Source organism: Panthera tigris, chromosome D1 (assembly GCF_018350195.1).
Source record: "Panthera tigris isolate Pti1 chromosome D1, P.tigris_Pti1_mat1.1, whole genome shotgun sequence".
Classification (NCBI taxonomy): domain Eukaryota; kingdom Metazoa; phylum Chordata; class Mammalia; order Carnivora; family Felidae; genus Panthera; species Panthera tigris.
In genome coordinates, this window is record NC_056669.1 from 97990378 (window position 1) to 98010529 (window position 20152).

At 48.9% G+C, this 20152-nt stretch overlaps 1 protein-coding gene across 1 annotated transcript; it reads left to right on the plus strand.

Moving 5' to 3' along the window:
* The first annotated feature begins 1892 nt into the window (after positions 1 to 1892).
* F2 (coagulation factor II, thrombin) lies at positions 1893 to 18563 on the plus strand. Its single transcript, XM_042958195.1, has 14 exons — positions 1893 to 1971; positions 2345 to 2508; positions 3217 to 3241; positions 3499 to 3549; positions 4975 to 5080; positions 5189 to 5325; positions 6708 to 7022; positions 7350 to 7475; positions 7559 to 7685; positions 8376 to 8543; positions 9070 to 9243; positions 9464 to 9645; positions 18095 to 18165; positions 18308 to 18563. The coding sequence occupies exons 1-14, from the start codon at positions 1893 to 1895 to the stop codon at positions 18449 to 18451; spliced, it is 1869 nt and encodes a 622-aa protein (XP_042814129.1). The 3' UTR covers positions 18452 to 18563.
* The last annotated feature ends 1589 nt before the right edge of the window (positions 18564 to 20152 follow it).

The window sequence follows — 20152 nt, forward strand, 5'->3', positions numbered from 1 at the left end:
GGCCGCTTAACTGACTGAGCCACCCAGGCGCCCCAATATGTAATTTTTAAAGAAATGAGTGAAGTAAGATCTTTTCAATATTCCACTCAAAAACAAAAAAAAAAAAGTGGGCTCAACATCCTTAGTCAACAGGGAATCCAAATTAAAGCCACAACGAGACACCTGCACCTCCATCAGGATGGATAATACAAAATGGATGGATAATATAGAGGGTTAGTGAGGATCTGAACGACTGCAGCTCTCAGGCATTGCTGGTGGGAGTGTAAACCAGTACCCCCACTCAGGACAACTGTTTGGCATAGCGACTTGGGCAAAACGTATGCCTGCCTTATGACCCAGCAAATCTACTCTTGTACATGGATGTTTACAGCCACACTATTCATTATAGCCAAAACAGGAAACGAATCCAAATGCCCATCAACAGGTGAATGGATAAATAAAACGTGCTCTATTCATGAAGGCAGTGAGATGCTATGGCAGCTTCACTGATACACACAACATGGATGAATCTGAGAAGCCAGATACATAGAGGTATATGCTGTAGGTTTCCATTTCTGTTAATTTCAAAAAAAAGGCGAAACTGTTCTAGGGTGATGGTGGTTACAACAGTGACACTTAGGGACAGCATGCGAGGGACCGGGGTTAAAAATGTTGATCCGGTGGTTACATGGGCACATGCATAAAAATGTGAGCTAAACACTTAGATTTTTTCTAACATTGCTGCATATAAGTTAAACCTCTATTTAAAAAACAATCAACAGGTGCGTGGGTGGCTGAGTCGGTTAAGCTTCCGACTCTTGATTTCAGCTCAGGTCATGATCTCTCAGTGTGTGTGTACGAATAAAACTGATTTGTGGGAGTCCTGACCCCCAGCTCTGTGCCAGCTGTCTTTCTGCTCTGCTTGGCACTGGGCCCTGCCCTGTGATCTTCCCAGACTCTACATGATGGCAGTCTAGACCCAAACAGCCAGGCCTGAAGGATGGCAAGACAGGAACCTGTGCTCCCTGTGTTCCTGCTCTTTGTCCTTCTGTCCTCATAGATGCAGGACTAATATTTACCTTGTGGAATGCAAACAGAAAATGGGGGAGGGATGGGAGTAGGGCTGGGCGAGGGGCAGGGTAGGGCCAGCAGTCACTCTAGGCCTGGCCCAGGACAGATAGGCAGAAGGAGAGGGAGGGGCCCTGCCGAGGAGTCCCAAGGATTTGGGCTGGTCCCTGTTCTGGGGCCAGCAGCCGGTCCTAGGAGGTGAGAGGAAACAAACCAGAGGCCCAAAGGCCCTGGATCGGGCTCCTCCTCCCAAGCAGCCACTACTGGTGGCCACACCTCCTCAGCTCCCAGGCAGGAAAGTGGTTGAAAGGCTGGGGCAAGGAGGGCAGCTCTCATCTGGCCACACCCTTGTCTCTGGTTTCATTTATCTGTGTGTTGTGATTACATAAACCTCCCACGGGTTTATACATAATGCCTGCTGATTATTAAGCACTTATTACATTTCATGGGCATTACATTCATAATTGCCGTTAGTCCTGTTCTCCTTGTACAGATGCAGACATTGAGGCTCATGGAGATTAAAGCAACCATCACCATGTGTGAGGATTGGAAGGAGCCTCAGGAGGATCTGGTGTGCCCACTAGCCCCAGTTGGCCCATGTCTCCAGGAGGGAGGGGCTGGGCGATGGTGGGCACACTGACCTTTCCTTTGTGACTTCCTCTCAGACCATCTATCCCTGGTCCCAGGAGGGCCTGTCTTCCTGGATGGTGGGGGGTGGACTATCTCCACTAGTCCCATGGCCCTGACTTGGTGACCTCTCCCTCTTGGCTGATTTCTTCATGTTAGTTCAACATTAACCCAGAGGGGTCAGGACAAGCCCTCAGAGTTCCAGGAGCTGACACACTATGGCGCACATCCGAGGCCTGTGGTTACCTGGCTGCCTGGTCCTAGCTGCCCTGTGTAGCCTTGTGCACAGCCAGCATGGTAAGAGGGGCTTGGAGGTGGAACAGGCTGATAGCCTGGGATATGGGCCCATGGGCCAGGGTCTCCTGCCTTGACCGAGAACACAGGGCCAACCCCAAGTGGGTCTCAGCCTACAGCATACGGCTTAGGGAAGGAGTCGAGTGCTCAGGTCTGGATGTCCAGTGACTGCTCCCCTCCTTCAGGATGGGGAGTGGGGTGTCCAGTGAATGGAGAGGAGCTGGTAGGCTACTGATAGCAGCCTTTTGGGTCCTGCTGCTATCCCAGGCATCCCTTTCGGAAGCCAGCGGGGCAAGCCAGGCTCGCTTCCTGCCACCACAGAGGCCGAGATGGCCTGGCTTGCTGAGGCCGCTGTCCCACGCCCCTCCTCCTGCAGTGTTCCTGGCCCCTCAGCAAGCACTATCGCTGCTCCAGCGGGTCCGACGTGCCAACAGTGGCTTCCTGGAGGAAGTGCGCAAGGGCAACCTGGAGCGAGAGTGTGTGGAGGAGCTGTGCAGCTACGAGGAGGCCTTTGAGGCCCTGGAGTCTTCCTTTGCCACGGTGAAGGCCGGCTACGCGGCAGGGTTGGGGGGGCGGGCAGGGGCCATCCAGGCGGGCCCAGCTCTGGGACCACAAATGAGGCAGCAAGGGACACCTCGGCTCTTAAGCTATTGGTAACTTCAGGTCCTCTTGGGCCCCATTTCACTGGGTTGTGGAGATGAGCGACCTCAGCCTTTCTTGGAGGGCTCGACACCCGGCTGTGTCAAGATCTGGTGGCCCGGTGAGGCTCCAGACCATCAGGGGCTGCTCTGTCTTCATATGTCTGTCTGCACATGTGCATTGAGGTCTCTGGGGGCCCTGGCCCTGGCCCACATGGCCTCTCAGCTCCAGCTCTTCTGCGGTGGAGCAGTGGCCTGTGGAGTGTGGGACTCTGGTGAGGCCTCGGGGTTCTGGGTGCTTGGTGCAACCTTTCCCTTCCCCAGGGCTCTGCCTGGGCCCCACGTACCCCCTTTCTCCAGTCTAGCCCACCCATGGTTTTGGTTGGTTGAGGGAGGGACTCCCCTCTCCTCAAATACTCCTCTCCTTAGTGGGCTTGTGTTTCTGAAAACAAAAATAGGAAAACTACCACAAACCTCCCCAGAGCCTGCCCCCTGTGTGACCAGGGTGAGAGAAAGAAGAAGGTTTAAGGAGAAAATATAAAGTCTATTGAAAAACAAAATGAAACAAAACAGAATGTGCCACAACCTCATGCCAGCCCTTATTTTTCAGGATGTATTCTGGGCCAAGTACACAGGTGAGCACTGGGAAGGGCTTGCTCTTGGAAGGAAGTCCTGGGGACCCCAGTGAGAGGATGTTCTACTCTGGAGAATCTTCTGGTCATGCACCTATCCGTCCCTCCACCCATGCCTGTTTCCTCCCTCCCTCCCTCCCTCCCTTCCTTCTTACCATCTGCCTGTCCCTCTCTCTGATTTTGCATTTCATCTCACCCACCCTCTACTTGAGCCCATCCTGTCCCCACCCCAATCCCAAAAGTTTCTGGGTCTTTTCCAGCTTGTGAGTCAGTGAGGAAACCTCGAGACAAGCTCGTGGAATGTCTGGAAGGTGAGGAGCTAATGCGCGGGTGGGGGGCAGGATGTGAGCAAGCAGCCTGGGAGAAGAGCGAGGTCGGGTGGGTTAAGGTTTGTGGCCTAGCAGTGGTGGCCTCTAGCACCTGACCTTGCCTTTCTGTTCCTATGGTCAAGGATGTATCTTTACACCTGGCTCTGTACCCAGCAATGAATTAGATGATTAATGTTGGAGGAACAAATGAATGAATAGATAATGAATTCATATTTAAGGCCTATTCTCATCCGAGCCTCCGTCCATGCCAGTCCGTCTTCCCCAGGTTCCCAGGGCAGAGCTCTGATGATGTCACATTCATTCTTCAGGACGTTGAGGGGTGCCCATTGCCCCCAGAATAAAGCACAGGCTTGTTAGCCTGGCAAACTTTGCAGGTCTGGCCTTAACCTTCCCTTCCAGCCTTATCTCCCATTGTACCAACCGTAGACCCAGACCCCCAGCTACTCAGACAGCAAGCACTTCTCTGTGCATGCCAAGATGTTTCTACTTCCTGGCCTTTGCTTTCATTGTCATCTTCCCCTGGAGCAACTGTCACCACTTACTGAAAACATGCCTATCCTTCAAGGACTAGTTCAAAGCCATCACCTTGCTAAGCCTGCAAGGAGCCTCCTCCCTCCTCCACAGCATTCTGAATACATCTTTTATATAACAACAGACCCTAGCTCTTAACAATAACTCTTTAACCATTGGCCTTTTATTTGTTAAAGAACTTATTCAACAGACATTTTACTAAGCTTCTGCTACGTACCAGGCACTATGTTGAGTGCTGGGGATTTTAAGAGAGCCAAGGATCTCACAGTCTCGTAGGGAAACAAAAATACAAAATATCAGTGTGATTGCTGGAAAAGCTCTATTCCGGGTGCCAAGACAATGCCAGGAGAAGGAACATTTAGTTTGCTGGCAGAATCAGGGACAGCCCCCCAGAAGAGGCAGAGTTCCACCTAAATTTGTGGGAAGCACTGATGAACCAACCAAAGAGCATTCCAAGGCAAAGGAAACAGCATGTGCAAAGGCCCTGATGCATGAGGAGCTAAGATAACAGGACAGATAGACCAGGGCAAGATTAGAAGGACCTTGTTCACTTTGTCATCCTACTGGCCCTGAGGAGCCACTGATTATAAGCTCCACGAGGGCAGGCACCTACTCTATGTCTTACTATTCACGATGTCCTTAGTACCTGGCACAGTGTCTGTCACATGGGTGTCACATGGTGGGTACTCAGTGAATTTTAGGTGAGTATTGTTAAATAGATTGGTGAACTGCTGGGTACAGAGGAGGTGGCTGAGGAAATGCAGGTTAACGGTTGTGGAGCAGAAGTAGTTTGGAGGAGGTAGACAGACAGAGCTTTGCTAAGTGGGAGAGGGGACAGATCCTCAGGGTAAGAGATGTGGGCTGGGGTCTCTGCAGGTAACTGTGCTGAAGGTCTGGGTATGAATTACCGAGGGAATGTGAACTTCACCCGGTCAGGCATCGAGTGCCAGCTATGGAGGAGTCGTTACCCACATAAGCCTGAGTGAGTGATGGGTAGGCCTGTTGCCAGCGGGGCTGAGCATATGGGGCTAGGAGACATTGGGCGGGGGTGCGGGGGGCATGGCCTCTGCTGAGCAATTCCCTATTCCAGAATCAACTATACAACCCACCCTGGGGCCGACCTGAAGGAGAATTTCTGCCGCAACCCAGATGGCAGCACCACTGGGCCCTGGTGCTATACTACAGACCCCACCGTGCGGAGGGAAGAGTGCAGCATCCCCATCTGTGGTGAGCTGGGGATGAGTAGGCAGCTCATGGCCAAGACTCAGGTGCCTAGCAGCCTGGGACAGGAAGTGAGAGCCTGGCTACCTTTAGGCATGGGTTAGATATTTATAACATATTTGGGCCTGTGGGTCAGTGAAGTCAGCAGACCAGAGAGAGCTGACCTGACCTGCCTCCCCTGTCTTTGCTTCCTTATGACCCAGGCTGTGGCTCATTCCAAAAATGCTTTCCTTCCTGCTTGAGGCTCTCTTCCCTTCAGGATGCCCTCCTTAACCATTTCAGTCCATGGGCCCTTTTCTGAGCACTACAGAGTGCTTTACGTCCAGCCTCATATGTCCAGCCCAGAATGATTCTGTTGTTATTCTTTTGCATGATGTGTCAGTTAGCTCTAGCCATCATAAGCTGCAAACACCCACAAAATCACAACCAGCCACAAAAGCTCAGGGGCTTACACCAATAAGCATTTATTTCTTATGTGTCTGAGGGTCAGCTTGGGTGCTGTGCTGATCTCAGCTGTGCTTGCCTGTGTCTGTGGTAGCCACTTATGCAGGCTGGGCTTGGCTGCCGGTTCGGCTTCAAACATTGGGTCCACCTGAGCTTGGCTCCTTGGGTGGGTTGGATCCTGGTCTGCTCCACATTACTCATCCTGGGGCTGAGGCTGAAAGTCACCATCTCCTAAGATGACGGTAGAGGTACAAAACTGAGTAGAAACACACAGTGTGTCTCAGGCCTAGACTCATAGTTGGGGTATCAGTCTGTCACATTCCATTGGCCAGGGTGAGCCACATGATCAAGGCCAAAGTCACCAGGTGGACAAGTACACCTTTGCCTATAAAATCACAGGGCAAAGGATGTGGAGCCAGGCAGGGGTAAAGAATTCGTCCACCAAATATGGATTGGTGTTCTTTGTCTTTCATGCATTCCTGTTGGACCCAATACTTGATCCTGGGATTTACAGCAAATTACTAGTCATGGTAACAAAAGCAGCTACCATTACACAAGCCTGCCCCCTGCCCCCACGTTGCAGGCATCCTCACTCAGCCCAGCTACCTTTCCTGCTGTGCCCCTATAAAAATAGAATCCTTCTTTAAATACTCCAGGCAGCCACTACCAACAGGTGGCAGATAGCCCAGGAGGTGAAACCTAGTTGCTATTTCTGGCCCATGTTGCACCCCACCCTTACAGTATGTATTTTGTTTAAATTTCTCAACACCCCTGCAAGAATGGCATTAGTCACCCCTTTTATAGGCAAGCAAAGTGAAGCTCAGAGAGGTCAAGTGACCTGAGATCACATAGGAAGAAGGTTGCAAGGCAGGGAGTCAAACCCTATGCGTCTGTCTCCACGTGTGGTTCCACCCACCCTGCTCCCCTGCCTCCCCACCCACCAGGCCAGGGGGGCGTCACTGTACAGCCGACCCCACGCTCCAGAAACTCCACGGTGAATCTGCCACCTCCATCGGACTCCTGCATCCCTGAGCGTGGCCGGTACTACCACGGTCGCCTGGCGGTGACCACACATGGGTCCCCCTGCCTGGCCTGGGACAGCAGTCAGGCCAAGGCCCTGAGCAAGAACCAGGACTTCAACCCTTTGGTGCCGCTGGAGGAGAACTTCTGCCGCAACCCGGACGGGGATGAGGAGGGCGTGTGGTGTTATGTGTCCGGGGAGCCTGGTGACTTCGAGTACTGCAACCTGGAGTACTGCGGTGAGGCGGGGCCGGGGAGCCTGAGGCTGGGGGCGGAGCCTGGGGGCGGAGCCGAGCAGCGCCTCTTCTGACTCAGGGCTGCCCCGCCGCTAGGGGGCGCGGTCCGCGGCAGCGCCTCCTCCCGGCGGCAGGGCCGGTCTGGCCCCACGCGCAGGTGAACCTGCTCGGGCCCGACGCAGAGTTCCCGAGGCTGTGGTGTGCTGGGCTCTCAGCCTCTTGCCCAAGGGCCTCCGAGACCGCCCGGGGACGGGGGGGGGGGGTGCTGGGGAGGCTAAGAAGGGGCTGCGCACAGGCTGGCCCGGCCTCAGCCGCGCCTGCTCTCCGCAGAGGAGCCGGTGGAAGACGTGGGCGACAGGCTGGCCGAGGACCTGGACGCGCCCATCGAGGGACGCACCACGGCCGAGGAGTTCCAGACCTTCTTTAACGAGAAGACCTTCGGCGCCGGGGAGGCAGGTGAGGTGGTGGCGGCGGCGGGGTGGGGAGAGGCGTGGGGCTCGGGGCACAGCTCGGTTCCTCACACCGGGCTTGCTGTGCAGACTGTGGGCTGCGGCCTCTGTTCGAGAAGAAGTCGTTGAAGGACAAAACTGAAAAGGAGCTTCTGGATTCCTACATCGACGGGCGCATCGTGGAGGGTTGGGACGCAGAGATTGGCACTGCACCCTGGTGCGTCGTGGGGACAGCCTGGGGGGGGGGGACTGTGGGGACACCCGCCGGGGCACTCTTACCTCACATGCCTGGGCTTCCCAGCTCAGGACAGCTGACACTCCTCTGAGATTGGGGGTATTGCTTCTTACACGCAGAGGGTGAAGCTGAGGCCCAGAGAGCTTAAGGGGTCTGCCTACTTCAGTCAGTTTCTCTGACCCCAGAGCTATGCCAGGCTGTGCAAATTCTGGACCTGCAGAAGCTGGGGAGGGTGCAGATATCAGGAGGCAGCCCCTTGGGGTCATGTGGAGGCTCCAGTTCTCAAGGGCAACCAGATCAAGCTGGGTTCTAGGCCTAGCAGGCAGCTCTGTCCAGTTGTTGTGTGTGTGTGTGTGTGTGTGTGTGTGTGTGTGTATGGGTGTGTGTTTAATGTTTATTTATTTTTGAGACAGAAACAGAGCATGAGTGTGGGAGGGGCAGAGAGAGAGGGAGATACAGAATCCGAAGCAGGCTCCAGGCTCTGAGCTTGAACTCACCAACCGGGAGATCAGGTGCAGAGAGATAATGACCTGAGCCAAAGTCGGACACTTAACCGACTGAGCCACCCAGGCACCCCTGTCCAGTTAGTTCTTAAACCTGGGACTTTTCTACTTTAGGGCAGGTGGAGAGGCAGCCCACCTAGCTCCTAATGCTGCCCACTCCCCCTCCCAGGCAGGTGATGCTTTTCCGGAAGAGTCCCCAGGAACTGCTGTGTGGGGCTAGCCTCATTAGTGACCGCTGGGTCCTCACCGCTGCCCACTGCCTCCTGTACCCGCCTTGGGACAAGAACTTCACCGAGAATGACCTTCTGGTGCGCATTGGCAAGCACTCCCGCACCAGGTACAGGATGGGGGCCCATGGATGTCTGCCAGGGCTCAGAGTCCTTCAGAGTGACGGTGAGGGGCTCTGGTGGCTCTGGGGCATGTGGGATATATCTGTACATGTCCCACAGTAGAACACCCAGCAGTCTCTGCTGTGAGGTCCATTTGGCCATGTCTCAGCTGAGGTTTGGAGCTGGGGACAGAGAAACTAAGGCTTTGCAGAGAATGAAATCCTGGCCAGTCTCCAGCTCCCCTCCAGGCACCAGGACGGGGCCCAAGTGTGAGCTGTGAACAGAGACTGTTTGGACCAGGGCCTGCAGCCTGCATTCCTCCCCCACCTGCCTAGACTCTTTGACTCCAAAGCCCTGAGCAGCTTCAGGCCGGAAGATGCTGCCAGGGCAGGAGCCAGTGCTCTCCCTTCACTGGTGGCCTGAGGGTGGCCCCTTTCCTGGACCCCGAGGGCAGGCGGTTTCTCTTCTCAGGGACTGGCTGCCCCCCACCAGGTGGCTTACAGCTTCTCCGTCTCCCTGTTGGGGTTTGCGCAGGTACGAACGAAGCATTGAAAAGATCTCCATGCTGGAAAAGATCTACATCCACCCCAGATACAACTGGAGGGAAAACCTGGACCGCGACATTGCCCTGCTGAAGCTCAAGAAGCCCATCACCTTCAGCAGCTACATCCACCCCGTGTGCCTGCCTGACAAGGACACAGTGGCCAGGTGGGGTTCGGGGGGTGGGGGGTCTCTGGGCTGGGTTCTGGGCCTGGGGGACACTGCAGCCTTGCAGAAGTTCCTTCCCCTTCCAGGCCTCGGGGGCTCAGAGTAAACCCAGAAGTTCTTTCTGCGCCGGTGTTTTAGATTCGGGTCTCCAAGGGAGTGTTGAGGCCAGGGGGCTCCTGGAGGGGCCAGTTCTCACAAGGTCCTTCTCCTTTCCCCAAAGACTGATCCAGACTGGATACAAAGGGCGGGTGACAGGCTGGGGCAACCTGAAGGAGACGTGGACGGCCAGTGTTGGTGAGGTGCAGCCCAGCGTCCTGCAGGTGGTGAACTTGCCACTTGTGGAGCAGCCGGTCTGCAGGGCGTCCACCAGGATCCGCGTCACGGACAACATGTTCTGTGCTGGCAAGTCCCCCGGGCGCTTCTGGGCCTCAGGGTGGGGGGGACTGAGACATGTGAAGGGCACAGGCCTATTCCAATCCTGGATCTGGTCACTTACAAGCCAAATGGCTTCGGGCAAAGTTGCGTAACCTCTCGGAGGCTCAGTTTCTTCCTCTGTAAAATGGAGATGAAAGTCTCTATCCTGTAAGGTAGTGTGAGGGTTAGATTAGATTGTGTGTGTGATATTTATATTATAAACTACTAGGTGTGCTAGTCACTGGTTAAGTTGTTGATAGACATAAGTCCACACAGCATGAGGCCATGGGTGGAGGAAAAGCCATTTGTTCAGTCATTCAGCAAATATTTATTGAATGCCTATTGTGATCAATATTCTACAGTATACAACAAGGACCCAAGCACAATGCCTGTGTCCTCAGAGAGCTCCCTTCCTAGGAGAGAGTGTCCGTAAACAGATGTAGAATAGCAACCTCTGCTAGGAAGAAAAATCAAGCAGAGTAAGGGAGAGAGAGATGGGGACAGGGTAGGCTAAAGAGAGTGGTTGGTCAAGGCTGGAGAAGGTCTCTCTGAAAAGAAACTAGCAGAAGTGAAGAAGAGCCAGTCTAGGGGAAGTGCACTTCAGGGTGAGGGGAGAGTAGGTTCAAAGGCCCTGGGGTGGGAGTGTGCTTAGTGTGTCTGAGGAACAACAGGGAGGCTAGTGTGGCTGGAGTGCAGGAAACATAGGCAGGGCAGCAGTAGATGAGGGGAGGGAGGGAGGCAGCCATAGATGGGCACTTCTTTTAGGGCCTTGAAGGACTTTGGCTTTTATTGAGATAGGAAGTTTTGGAGGGTTGGGGACAGGTGAATAGATGGTCTAACTTAATTAAAAATTTTTAGTTTAGGGGTGCTTGGCTGGCTTAGTTGGTGGAGCATGGGACTCTTGATCTCAGGGTCATGAGTTCAAGCCCTACATTGGGCACAGAGCTTACTTTAAAAAAAAAAATTTTTTTTTAGTGTGATTTCAGACTCATAGAAAAGTCACAAAAATAATTCAAAGAATTCCTGTATACTGTCATCAAGATTCTGTCCCCCACTTTGTGTGTGTATTTATAGACATATAAACACATATACACACACTGTTTGACAGTAAATTATACATATGCCTTTTTACCCACATAGTTGAATAGATCCAGAAAACAAAGATGTTGGGGCGCCTGGGTGGCGCAGTCGGTTAAGCGTCTGACTTCAGCCAGGTCACGATCTCGCGGTCCGTGGGTTCGAGCCCCGCGTCAGGCTCTGGGCTGATGGCTCGGAGCCTGGAGCCTGTTTCCGATTCTGTGTCTCCCTCTCTCTCTGCCCCTCCCCCGTTCATGCTCTGTCTCTCTCTGTCCCCAAAAAAAAAAAAAAAAAAAAAAAAGAAAACAAAGATGTTCTCTAACATAACAAGTACAATTGTTAAAATCAGGAAATTAATAATGATATAATACCATTATTTAATCTGTGCACCTTATTCAAGTTTTCCAGTTGTCCTACTTACTAATGTCTTCTAAGGCAAAGGGGGAAAAGGTTTTTCTCATCTGGATCCAATCCAGGGTCACACACCATCTTTAGTGTCAATCTTTTTTCTTTGTCTTCCATGGCTTGGACATATTTGGCAAGTGCAGCCCAGTGAATCTGTAGCTTGGCTCTCAGCTCAGTTTATCTAAGGTTTTGGTTTCCTTGTGATCAGATTCAGGCTAAGCCATGCTGTGTCCTTCTAAGTCTGCTCCGTTAGCAGACGTGTGACATCAATTTGTCCCATACCTGGTGAGATTAACTCTGACTTCTTGGTTAAGGTAGTGTCTGCATCTGGCCAGTTTCTCACTCTGAGGTGCTAATAACTATCTTGTGGGGAGAAACTTTGACACTGTGTATTCTGTTTCTCATCAAACCATTCTTCCAACTCTGGAGGGCTGCCTAATGGTGATTTTCTAATTCTGTCTTTCCTTCTACATTTATTAGTTATTTCATTGTAAGGGAGCCCCTCTCCTTTCTTTCATTCTGGCAGTGTGAACTCCTGGGTCTTTATTCTAAGGGCTATAATTTGCTACTGTCATTATTTATTTTGATTTTCAAATTTGCCAAGTTTGGCCAGCGGGAGTCCCTTCAGCCTGGCTTCTGTGACTCTTGATGTCCCTGTCATTCCTGAGTACTTTCTTACATTGGCAGAGCGAGATATTCCAGATTTAACCCACCTTCCTTCTAGTGGAGAACAGTGCTTAGAAACCAAGATCTGGGTGCTAGGTGTGCACATTGCTACTGGGATGTCATTGCTTCTATGTCCTCTCAGACAGATCTAGAAAACGTGTGTATTATGCATACACCAACATCTAGATTGATTTTTCTTTCTATCATCTATCAGTTCCTCTATCTGAACCTGCGTACTGCAATCCAGCAGGATTAATTTTAGTTTCTCCCTTTCCATATTTGTAACTCTCTGTTGTAGGGAGAAATTTGACTCCTGTTATTCATATGATACTAACTTATTTGATCAATACTAGAATACATTGTTTCAGAATCACCCATCCATCTCACAGTGAAAAACAATCCTACTAAGGATCAGCATTTCTTCACAGTGTTTCTGTCTTCAGCCTACGGATACATAGTTGAAATGCTGTGTTCAAAAGTAACTTGGGAGGTATCTGCGTGGTTCAGTTGGTTGAACGTCAGACTCTTGATTTTTGGCTCAGGTCAAGATCTCATAGTTTTTGGGATCGAGCCCTGCATTGGGCTCTATGTGGACAGCATGGAGCCTGCTTGGGATTCTCTCTCTCTCCCCGCCTTTGACTCTCTTCCTCTGCTCATGCTGTCTCTCTCTCAAGTAACATGGGTTAGTTTTTTCTTCCCTTCTCTGTGTTTTTATTTAAAATACAGTTAGGCTTAGTTTCTAATTGTATTCAACTTTGTTGAATCCCATCTTTGTCATTTTTATTTTTGGAGTATTAACATGCTTCTGAAACTCAGACAGTGACACTCCCCTTTCCCTTCTATCCTTTTACCCCCTTATCCTTTCCACTCCATTGCCATCCAGGCTGTTAGTCACCCCATAGCAGTAGTTTGTGGTTTTTTTTTCTTCCTGTGTTTCTTTTAGCACAAATGAGCAGACACATGTGTATTTTATTCCCCCGCTTTGTTTTAATTAAAAAAATTTTTTTTATTGTATATTCATTTTTGAGAGAGAGCACGAGCAGGGAAGGGATAGAGAGAGAGGGAGACATGGAAACCCAAGCAGGATCCAGGCTCTGAGCTGTTAGCACAGAGCCCGATGTGGAGCTCGAACCCACAAACTGAGATCATGACCTGAGCTGAAGTCAGAGGCTCAACTGACTGAGCCACCCAAACACCCCTTTTTAAAATTTTAAAAAAATGTTTATTTATTTTTGAGAGAGAAAGCGTGAGTGGGGACAGGGGCAGAGAGAGAGGGAGACACAGAATCTGAACCAGCTTCAGGCTCCGAGCTGTCAGCACAGAGCCCGACGCGGGGCTGGAACTCATGAACTACGAGATCATGACCTGAGCCGGAGTCGGATGCTCAACCAACTAAGCCACCCAGGCGCCCCTTTTATTTCCCTCTTTTTACACACACTGTAGCATGCTGTAGACATTCTTTTGTATTTTGCTTTTTTCATTTTTTACAAAAACTTTAAAAAATTTAAAAAAAATTTTTATTGTTTATTTTTGAGAGAGAGGCAGAGCATGAGCATGGGAGGGGCAGAGAGAGAGGGAGACACAGAATCAAAAGCAAACTCCAGGCGATGTGGGGCTTGAACCCATGAACCGTGAAATCATGACCTGAGCCAAAATCAAGAGTTGGATACTTAACCATTTTGAGAGAGAGAGAGAGCAGGAGAGGGAGAGAGTGAGAAAGAGAGAATTCCAAGCAGGCTCTGCACTGTCGGTGCAGAGACTGACGTGGGGTTCAAACCCACAAACCGTGAGATTATAACCTGAGCTGAAATTAGGAGTCAGACACTTAATGGACTGAGGCACCCTGGTACCCAGGCACCCTGCTTTTTTCAGTTTATATATCCTGGAAATTCACTCCATATTGGTTATAGACTTTTTTTCCTTATTCCTTTTTCTTTTTTTTTTTTTTTTAATGTTTTGTTTATTTTTGAGGTGGGGAGGGGCAGAGATCGAGAGGGAGAGGAATCCCAAGCAGGCTCCACACCATCAGCACAGAGCCTGATGCAGGGCTCAAACTCACAAACTGTGAGATCATGACCTGAGTCGAAATCGAGAGTCCCAGATGCTTAACTGACTGAGCTACCCAGGTGCCCCTTGTTTTCCTTATTCTTAAAAAAAAAAAAAAAAAAAAGCCACACCATGTAGTCCATTATGTAGATGCACCATAGCTTGTTCAACTGTTTCCTGTGTGGGGGCATTTAGATTGTTGTCAATATTTTGCAATTGAACATCTTTTCAGATGCTTGAGGACCATTTTTATAGTATTTTTTATGAATTATTCATGGTTTTTTTGCCCATTTTTTGTCCCTTTCCCGTCAATTGTTGAGAGTTCTTCATGTATTGGCAGTATAGGCCTTTGTGATGTATGTTGCAAATATTTTCTCCCAGTTCGGTTTTTAATGTTTATAACCTTTTACCGTTTCTTGAAAAAAAATTTTTTTTAATGTTTATTTATTTTTGAGACAGAGAAAGAGCATGAACGGGGGAGGGTCAGAGAGACGCAGACACAGGCCCCAGGCTCCAAGCTGTCAGCACAGAGCCCGACGCGGGGCTCGAACTCACAGACCGTGAGATCATGACCTGAGCTGAAGTCGGGCGCTTAACCGACTGAGCCACCCAGGCGCCCCAAACTTTTACCATTTCTAATTAAAAATTTTCTTTAGGTAGCCAAAGGTATTAATATTTTATTGCGTCTGGATTTTGATGGAGTTAGAAAAACTTTCCTTACATCCAGGTCATAGAGAAATTCACTCATGTTTTCTTCTGGTACTTAGTTTCATTTTTCTACACTTGGACCCCTGAGTCATTTGGAGTCTATTCTTGGGTATGATGCAAGGTATGGATCTAACTTCTCTTTGTCCAAATGGCTAACCAGCTGTCCCCACACCATTTATTAAAAATTCTATCTTTGCCCAGTGATTTGATTTTTTTTTTTTTTTTAAGTAAGCTCTACCCCCAGCGTGGGGCTTAAATGCACAACCCCAGGACCAGGAGTCATGTGCTGTACCAACTGAGCCAGCCAGGCGCCTCTGCCCCAGTGATTTGAGATGTCACACTTGTCACATACTAGGCTCTATTTGTATTCAAATCTGTTTCTATTCAAAGACATTCTATTTGGTTCTCCTGGTCTGTTGTCTATTCTATTAAAGTACTGTCTTGTTTTAATTATAGAGACTTTAGCGTATGTTTTAATATCTGGTAGGGTTTGTTGCCTCCTGTTTTTCTTTTCCAGTGTTTTCCTGGCAATTCTTGCATGTTTGTTTTTCTGTATGAACTTTGGTATCAATTTGTCTAGCTCCATTAAAAAAAAAAAAAGCCTATGGATATTTTTGTTGGGATTGTGTTAAATTTATAAATTAATTTAGGGAGAAGTGACATCTTTTTGATGTCATTCTTTTCAAGGACAAGAAATGTCTGCCCATTTGCTCAAGTCTATGTTGTATCTTTCTAGAGTACTACAATCTATTATGTTTTTTTTACTCCTTAGCACCTTATTTTATATATTGTGTTTTAATAATTGTTTTTTAACGTTTATTTATTATCGAGAGACAGAGAGACACAGAGCGTGAGCAGGGGAGGGGTAGAGAGAGGGGCAGACATAGAATCCGAAGCAGGCTCCAGGCTCTGAGCTGTCAGCACAGAGCCCGACGCGGGGCTTGAACTCACGAACTGAGATCATGACATGAGCCAAAGTCGGACGCTTAACAGACTGAGCCACCCAGGTGCCCCTACATTTTATTTTTAAGTAATCTCTACACCCAGTGTGGGGCTCGAACTCGCAACCCCAAGACCAAGAGACGCAGACTCTACTGACTAAGCCAGCCAGGTGCCCTCTTATTTAGGTCATTTATATCCTTATTTATTTTCAGTTCACTTGATCTTTTACTGAGTTTGTGTTAAATTCTATTAATGTATTTCTGTCTTGTCGCATTGCTTACAGTCTCTTTATAAATGTGGTTGTTGTGCTGTTTAGCACAGGTAGTGGTAATTGATATTTATTCATTATGAATTGTGGCTTTTAGCATTAAAAGTGTACTACTTCCTTAAATTATTTTCAACTTCAGGATCACTGTTTCTTCCTCATTTTTTGTTTCCATTCACTTGATATACCTTTGTCCATCCCTCCAACTTTAGCCTCTATGAATCACTTTGTTTTGTCTCTTATATCTAGCATAGTTAGGTCCTGCTTTGTGAGTCAAATTAAAAGTCATTTTTGGGGAGGGGCACCTGGTTGGCTCAGTCTGTTAAATGTCTGACTTGATTTTGGCTCAGGTCATGATCTCACCATTGTGAGATTGAGCCCCATATCGGGCTCTGCGCAGAGCCTGGAGCCTGCTTGGGATTCTCTCTCTCTCCCTCTCTCTCTCTCTCTCTCTCTCTCTCTCTCTCTCTCTCTGTCCCTCCCCTGCTCACGCTCTTTCTCTCAAAATAAATAAACTTAAAAAAAAAAAAAGAGAAGAATTAAAAGAAATCTTTTTCTTTTTTAAGTGAGTTAAGCCCATTCACATTTATCGATATGATTGAATTTGTACTCATAGTTTGTGATTATTACGTGTATTATGTTTCATTTGCTGTATTTTTTCCCATGTGATCTTTTCTTTGTGTTTTTAAATATATATTTACGAAGGTTTGCATTTTTGTTCTAGTGATTATCTTTGGGCTTCTACCTTTTTGAAATGCCTTTTGTTCCTTCTTTTCTTATATGACCTATTAATTCTTAACTCCCACCTGTTGGCTATACAACAATCAATGAGTTTATACTCCTCTTCAGGATCTTTGATATTTTTAGCTTCATTTTTCTACTTGTCAGAACAGTTAATCAGCCCTTTTGCTAAAGCATTCATCTCTTGGTTGGATGAAGCAGGTTCTTCAACAACGGTTATGGTGGTAGAATTTCTTGAGTTTGTGTTTGTTAACTGTTTTTCTGTAGTCTCGACACCGGAAGCTCTGATTGGCTGTGTATAAAATCCGTGGCTTACGTTTTCCTTCCCTGAATTTTTAAAAGAAGTATAGCTTTGTTGTTGCTTACTTACTTTGTATGTTGGTTTTGAAAATCTGATGCTGGTGTAATTCTTTAGAACTTGTGAGGTATTTGGTCTTTTGTGCTTGGAGGCTTTGAGGGTTTTTTCCTTCATCTTTGAAGTTTTATTGGGATATGTCCCAGAGCTGAGTGTTTCAGGTCATTTTTGCCAGCTACCCCATGTGGATCCTTTCAATGTATACCTTTAATCTTATTTTATTTCTGTAAGTTTTCTTGGATTATATAATACATATTAGTTTTGTTCCAAGGTCTGATTTTTCTTTTAAGGGACTCCGATTTCTTCTTTGGTCTGAGTTCTACTTCAGTCCTTTTGTGTTTCTTCCTACTGATTTGTTCATTTATTTAAAATTTTTGGATGTCTGGGGGCGCCTGGGTGGCTCAGTCGGTTAAACGTCCGACTTCGGCTCAGGTCAAGATCTCACGGTCCGTGAGTTCGAGCCCCGCGTCGGGCTCTGTGCTGACAGCTCAGAGCCTGGAGCCTGTTTCAGATTCTGTGACTCCCTCTCTCTGACCCTTCGCCATTCATGCTCTGTCTCTCTCTGTCTCAAAAACAAATAAACGTTAAAAAAAATAAAAAATAAAATTTTTGGATGTCTGATTCAAGGTATTTTGTTACATCCTACACTTTTGCTTGAGGAAATTTTATTCAGTTAGTTTTCCTCTGTTTCATAGTTGTTTGGGGGGAGAATTTTTATTAGCCAAGGTGCTTTTTATTCTTATTTTTTGTTTCCCTAGTATCTTGGTATGGATCTCTTTAGTTGTCATCCATTCATTTTGTAGATTTGGTGTCATTTACAAGGTTCCAATTCAGTTCTACCCACTTCTTTTATCTAGTAGATATTTACATTCTCCTCTCCACATAAGTGTTAATATTAGATGCCCATTAAATATACTCAATTGACTTGAAGTTTGGGTGTTTTCCGTATTCCGGTGATGATGATGGTGTGTGTGTGTGTGCGCGTGCGTGAGACAGGCAAACTAGTTCAGGGGAGAGATGCCTGTGCTGTGACCAGGGATGGAGGCGGTGAGAAGTAGCTGACTGGGATGCGTGCTGAAGACAGAGCCGTGATAAGGACTGCATGTGAGGGGTGAGGAAGTGAGGAGTCAAGGATGACCACAAAGGGTCAAGTGGACACTCGCCAGCTGTCTCTTCCAGAGGAGTGGAGGGAGCATGAGCTCTGCGCCTGAGCTCTACTCTTCTTTCTCAAGGTTACAAGCCCAATGAAGGGAAGCGAGGGGATGCTTGTGAAGGCGACAGCGGGGGACCCTTTGTCATGAAGGTAAGCATCACTGAAGGCCAGGAGCTGGTGGCTGGATCTTCTGAGGGTGCAGGGGGGGTAAGCACAGACCCAGTTTTCAGGAGGAGTTGCCTGCCACTGCCTTGGATTTGACTCTGTTGGAATCCCCACGTCTCTTCCTCAGAGCCCCTTTAACAACCGCTGGTACCAAATGGGCATCGTCTCATGGGGCGAAGGCTGTGACAGGGATGGAAAATACGGCTTCTACACACACGTGTTCCGCCTGAAGAAGTGGATACGGAAGGTCATTGATCAGTCTGGAAGTTAGGGGGCCGTTCACCTTCTAGGCTCCTCGCTGCAAAATCACAGAAACCAAGTCGGAGGAATTATTTTTGTGCTTTGTTCCTAAAAGTATAGTTCTCAATAAAAGTGCCTGTCAACAAGCCTCAGCGCTCCCAGTGCCATTCATGGGCAGCTCTGGAAGAGCCAGTCCGACTGGATGAACAGGACTTAGCGGGTCCCCCAGTCACAGAAGGGGGGGGGGGCAGGTGATGGGGAGGTGGTGGCCTGAGAGTAGGAGCACTGAAAATGTTCCGGACTTGGGGCCTTCGTAGGTTAGCTCATTTCATGCTCGTAAGAGGTAGGTGAGGAAATCAACTAGGAGAAGCGTCTTGTCCAAGGTCACACAGTTAAGAAGGGCCAGAGTTGGACTTGGAGCACAGAAGATACTGAAACCTGTGCTTTCAGTCGCTCTGCTGTCAGGGCCGTAAAGCGCTTGTCCCGGGACCAGAGAAGAGGCGGGAGGAAGACCGGAGCGATGAGGGATGAGTAGGTACACCTTTCTCTTTACCTGCCGCTTTCCTCGGAAGTCCCTATGTGCTTCTGCACGTCATTAAAATGACATCAGATTAATGCCAACAGGCTCAGTTATTTGAAGTGCCTTCATCTGAGAGTCTTGTGGGATATGGTGGTTCGGAGTGTGGGCCCCAGCGTCAGACTGTCTGGGTTCAGTCTTCTGGGATAGGAAAGGGAGAACCACGGACAAGGCACTTGACTTCCGTGAGCCTGTTTCCTTACACAGAAGATGTGCGCAATGACATTACTTGCCTCAGTAAGGTTTTGAGGAGTAATTTAGGTAACGTGTATGGTGTACTTAGCCAAGTGCCCAGTACCTGGTAAGCTGTGCATAAATCACGGCCGCCTGTATGCTCACTCCTGCCTGGTGTGATCAAAGTTGCTCTGCCACTCCCCTCCTCTGGCCCCTGCAAATAGCACGTTGGTGGGGTTGTTGCTTCCTGGGATTTCTACTCACATCATCGTTATCAGACCCGAGCAATTTGTTTCTCTACGAGATGGGACCTAGAGGGTGTATAAGTAGATTCAGAAAGGGTTTGGACGAATGTCCGAGTCCTAAGAGTCACAGCATGTTCTCGAAGGTTGCTCCTGGCAGAGGTCGTTGGTCTGGGATGGAGCACGGCGGACGCACCACTGCCCTTCTGCGCGGCTCCACCGAGTTTCTGGCTGCACCATGGCCCATTGCCACTCCCGTTCGGTGCATCTGTGGCTGGGGAGTGAGGCACCACAGCCTGCAACAGGCACAACACTGAGTGTCGGCTGGCGTGAGATGCCGAGCACTTGATAATTCTCTGGGGGTCTGTGCTGTGAAGTCTCATCCCTGAGCTCGTTGGGGGAAGAACATGGATGCCACCATGATCACCATTTGTGACCTAGAACCTTCAACTAAGATCTATAAACCTCATGGTTTAGAGTGGGAAGGGACTGAAGGTAAGTACTTTTGCCCCCTTCCCTCCTCTTTATTTTCCCTTCCCGTTTTTCAATACTTTCAGGAACAGAGAATTGGGACTGAGTTCCTTTGCCCTTGTTTGGTTCTGGTTGACCAGAAAGCAGGGGGAAAACTGGGAAGTCAGTGAGTTTGCAGGACCTTGACGGCCCAGAGCTTTTTTAAAATTTATTTTTTAACGTTTATTCATTTTTGAGAGACCGAGACAGAGCGTGAGTGGGGGAGGGG

Coding starts and splice junctions, on each gene's coding strand:
- F2 (XM_042958195.1), top strand. CDS start 1,893: ATGGCGCACATCCGAGGCCTGTGGTTACCTGGCTGCCTGGTCCTAGCT. Junction 5,081..5,188: donor CGTTACCCACATAAGCCTGA/GTGAGTGATGGG, acceptor TCCCTATTCCAG/AATCAACTATACAACCCACC. Junction 9,244..9,463: donor GACAAGGACACAGTGGCCAG/GTGGGGTTCGGG, acceptor CTTTCCCCAAAG/ACTGATCCAGACTGGATACA.